The sequence below is a fragment of the Echinococcus granulosus genome (genome assembly GCF_000524195.1).
Source record: "Echinococcus granulosus chromosome Unknown EG_S00166, whole genome shotgun sequence".
In the NCBI taxonomy this organism is placed as follows: domain Eukaryota; kingdom Metazoa; phylum Platyhelminthes; class Cestoda; order Cyclophyllidea; family Taeniidae; genus Echinococcus; species Echinococcus granulosus.
The window spans coordinates 144,572-149,280 of NW_020170546.1; the positions used below are offsets into that span (position 1 = coordinate 144,572).

Here is a 4,709-nt window from a genome sequence, read left to right on the forward strand (position 1 = left end):
TTAACCTTCGTAAACTAAACCCATCGAGTATGATCTATTCTAGCTTGCTTTAATAGGCCTATATTAATTATACTTAGCAATAACAAATAACTTTTGTTTTAACCAAAATTTTTCTGTGCTATACACTACTTAATGTACAGCTTCTATTGCATAGGGAATCGTGGACATCGTACAGACAATCTGCGATTCACTCAAACGAATCTGGTACATCACTGATGCACATGATGGTACAGTGCTAAAATTTGATGGACCTTATCTGTAGCTATTCTACACCCATTCGGGCCCCTCTAAAATGGACAATTTTATCAAAATCTACTCTAACTAAATCTGACCTTATTTGATCTAATTTCATTTAGTGCAAAGAAATAAAGTCCAGGCAAATATCTTAATTATATATTTTACGAAAACTGCGGAGAGACAGAGACCATTGTGATATATTGCGCTGCCCAATGCACTGCTTTCGTTCGGTTGTATACTTGGGTTGCTGACAGATTGTTCTGCAATACTATTTATGGAATTTTACCAAATCGACAATGCTGGCGACAAGGTTTGACAAATAATCCAATTTTCCACATTCTACTCTTATCCAACCTTTTGGAAGCACATATTTTCATTAAAATCTGTTTGAATTTAATGTGAAGAGTTGAGATCCGGTCAAATGATGCTGACGACAACTTAAAAACGTAATAGGATGCCGAAACTCATATAAATTCTGCTCACAAATGCATCGCTACCATTCGGCTGTAGAAGAGACTGCAGTCCATTCCGATGCTCATAACAATATGGTGGCAAAATTTGGTGAAACGTATATTTGATCAAATTTGCTCTTTGCCCACCCATTCCAGAGCAGATAGTTTTTAAAAATTCTGCTTCCATTAATTTTGATCTTATTGTCTCTATTTTGATCTAACTTGAATTGAAGCAATGCAGCCTGAAAACAGGTCACACTGTGCTAAGTTACTGATAAGGGGCTTAAGAATGGAACTGAAATATGAAGTCGAGTTCTTTCTACGTTGTGTCGTTGGTTGGCATAGTAGTAAGAAAAGGATTTTGCATGGATATAGGCAGATTCTGGTAGCAACCTCGGCTTGGTTAAGTTAGCTGATTTCATAAAATGGATGAAGTTAGAAGCGAGCCAATAGTGCCTCGATTTAGCTAGAAATTGGCTGACATCGGCGGCAAATTTAGAAAAACGAATAAATCTAGTCATAAATTGCATCTTTATTCCCACATTAAGGCAAAAGATCATATATAAATTTGTGCCCTAGGGTTAGATAGATCAACTTGATATTTCCCGCAAAAGCGCCTCAAAGGCTAGTTCAAGCACTTTTTAAAGTTTATTCTGGAAATAGCCTTGATTTTTAGACTGTCACGTGACATACCCAACAGATGTGTGGTTAATAATGCACAAATGCAAAAGACGCAAAGATAGCAAAAACAAAATCTATTGCAAGTGCTCCTTTGCATATGGTTTCCGAGGTTTTATTTAGCTATTATTTCTCTTTGATTTGATTTAAAATCTAAAATTACGCGTATTTGGCGCCGGTGCTTGAAAGAAGACATTCCCATTTTGATTGGTTTCGAAGTTGAGCTAAACAAGCGGAGGGTGCATCATTTACCCTAATTTTGGGCGGGTATAAGAACGATGGGTTAATTCAGATCTATTTTTTTTTATGACAGAGTACTCTGTCTTGCTTCTAGACATTGGTAATCCATGCCATATACATATACACATATAGCACAGGTCTAAGCAGCCTAGCTCCTGCATATGCTCACTGGCCATCGAAATCGGCGAGAGAAAAGGAAAGAGGCTCAGTTTATGTGGCTCGGAGTTCAGTATAGTTGACTTAGCGCGCTAAATGAGGCAGCGATCGGATGGGTAGAGGGTAAAGACAGCTCTGCGGCTGAGTCAGGTGTAGCAGAGATAATTCTACCGTCTTTCCTCTCCTATCTTTTTCTGGGCCAGCATGGTCTAGCAGAGCTACTTGGCCCAGTGACAACCCCATGATGAATGCTTCTCAGTTCACTTATCACTAGTGTGGCTAGAGACCACTCTATCATTGTACCAACTTGACAACCATTATCAGAAACAGTACCACAAAATATACCCAAGTGACCAATTTGTGAGTCTTTGGCACCAAACGTCGTTTTCTCACTGGAAACTGACATTAGTCTGCCAGGATATTTGTCATGCATCAGTTTCAAAATGCGTACTCTTAGGTGACTTTTGCATCCAGCAAATACTGGGCAAGTTTCATAACTGCCATGCTCTTATGTGTTTGCTCTAACCCACCATGCAATTTAAAGTGTTTAGTTTGACGTAACGTGCCATTCATCTGCATCAATGACATTTGCGCTTGCGAGCGCGCATAAAATTCGGTGGCTGTCAGTGGCACCTCTATAGTTTTGTGCCCAACAATACCGATGAATACAGAAGTCTACATTAGGGGCACAAGAGGGGTAGATAAGTGCTTCGATCCCACTCTCTACCTGGTTAACACCGTAGATGCGTACCTAAAGAAATGTCAAAAGTTTTCGGGAATCACTCGATGTGCTGATTTTCGCGATATTTCGGTGATGAAATATAGATGTATACACTGGCTGTTTAGTGCAAAATAGCTTCTTTTGCACTAGGCTAGCTATTTTGCTGGTAAATCGGGAGTGATAGTAAACTCGAAAAACCCTGATCCTAGGAGGAGTTCCCTCATTTTAATGCGCTTATAGCGACGGATGTTTGATTTGGCTTCAAAACGCCTCCATAGCCATTCCTATCGACAGTGTTTTACTTTCCTCCTGGATGGTCTAAATCCATATCGACGCACTCACAGTCGTTTAAGCACTTTCTTGATTTTCTGCTATAGATACATATAAGTAACTTAAAGATAAGCATTCTTCCACATGACCGTCGAGTTGGCTTTGGAAATATGGTGCTTCAGAGGTCACATGATGGATCACATGTCTAATGATACTCGCCATTTGCAAAAAATAAAAGCATCCGGCCACAGTGCATCAGCGCAGCTTGCCGTGGTGAGATGGTATGGTAGTGCCGCATTTTACTGGTTCTTAGGCCTCCACAGGAAGCCCAGAGCACAGTAATTTGTGTCAAGTTTCCCTACCTTAAAATTATCAACTATTTAGCTTTTGATTTGGTGTTGAGTATATTGTTAAATGTAGAAATGAATTTTTGTTCTGAATTATGGGAGAATGTATTTTATAAAAATGATATTAACTAGCCAAAGTTTAGTGGAGTTCACAAGAATTCGACCGGCAAACTCATTTAATACCCCTTAATTTAAATCTTGAAGAAACATGCAAATGAAGCCTTGTTTAAAAGGTGCGGAATCACCAGCCATTTTGCAAACTTTGCTCCAATTCAGCTAATAGGCAAAGCTAATCGTCCGAATAAGATGTGCATGGATCGCTTCAAAGTGCTTTAAAAGCCAATTGGAGATCCTAAAAGCAAAATTTGCGAAATGCGTTAGGGCCACTGGAGCTGTAACTATGATAAATCTAGTTTTCATGTTATTACTTAGGGACATCGTTGCCGGTCTAGGTATCAGTAACCTCTTATGAAATGTGGCGAATCGCGCACAGGTAAATCAACATCGCGGACCCTGTAGCATGTGATAGGGAAAAATCAGTACAGCAAGAGCTTTACTAATGACAAGGCGAAAGGCCTACTCTGCTACAAGCATAAATTTGGGCAATTAAGATAAAAAGGAAGAAAAAAGCCACCTTCTAGCAGAAGAAGCAATCGTTTGCGAAGGAAATGAAGCAAAACTGTGTTTTCTCAAGTTTATACATCCATTTGAGCAAATCAGAAATTCTGCTCATCAGTCATGGATTAGAAAGCATTGGACTTCTCTTACATAGACCAGGGCTTGAAGTGCAAGCCGAACACAGAATCGACACAGAATGAATGGTTGTGAAAAGACAACAAATGTAATTTTAAATAAAACCCTACGCAGAAGGCTTACCCGAGTACTCTTATGACAAATTTGTCAAATAAGGTTCGAAATATGGCCATGTAGAAAACTAACACGTACAGTTGAAATGTACTTAAAAATTTGCAAGCGCCTTGAAATTACTGATTTGGAGTTTATGTTTAAAACAGTATAAAACTGTAAGTGGATACCTAGTACTTTGTCATTCCACCATATTATATAATGACCTGTTAGAATTACATGTGCATTATATAAAGGAATTTGAAGTCATGGATGTTCTCTAGATTAGCATGTCTCCGTGTCAGGCATCCACCACGACTAGGTTATACTCCACATAAAGAATTTTCATAAGCAATCTCGATTGTATGAGAAAATGCTATAAAATAAGATGAACTCTATTTTTCTTTCTCGAATCTCCAACAGTTGGTGACTTTGATGCAATTAGTTTCTAAGCCTAGCTGTCACCAATTTAGTGGAGATATGGCTAATGATATGCCCCAACGTCTTCTCGAGAAGAAGGAGAGTATTGTACTGCTGAGTGCAATTATACCAACCAAACATTCTACCCATACATTTTTGGTTTTATCAGTAAATTACAAAATATATTTTGGATCAACAACATCCTCCTCGCCGGTGAGGAAGTACCGATTTGCTTTGGCGTAAGAGATTGGTCAAGACCTCACATTCGCCAATTCTCAATTGTCGACTCGTCTATCAGTCTCTCCTACCACAACAGTTGCCTCAATATTAGCACCAGGTTCGCCC

The 4,709-nt window shown here is 39.0% G+C and overlaps 1 protein-coding gene across 1 annotated transcript in view; it reads right to left on the bottom strand. All coding sequences in view use genetic code 11, as the record gives it.

The window, feature by feature from the left end:
- Positions 1 to 3,423: 3,423 nt before the first annotated feature.
- Positions 3,424 to 4,709, bottom strand: part of EGR_09780 (rRNA promoter binding protein) — a gene marked incomplete at both ends in the record, with an annotated part of 6,103 nt that continues 4,817 nt past the window's right edge. The window contains one exon of the mRNA XM_024499029.1: positions 3,424 to 3,453. Coding sequence (XP_024346570.1) covers positions 3,424 to 3,453 — 30 coding nt within the window. The remainder of the gene's footprint in view (positions 3,454 to 4,709) is intronic.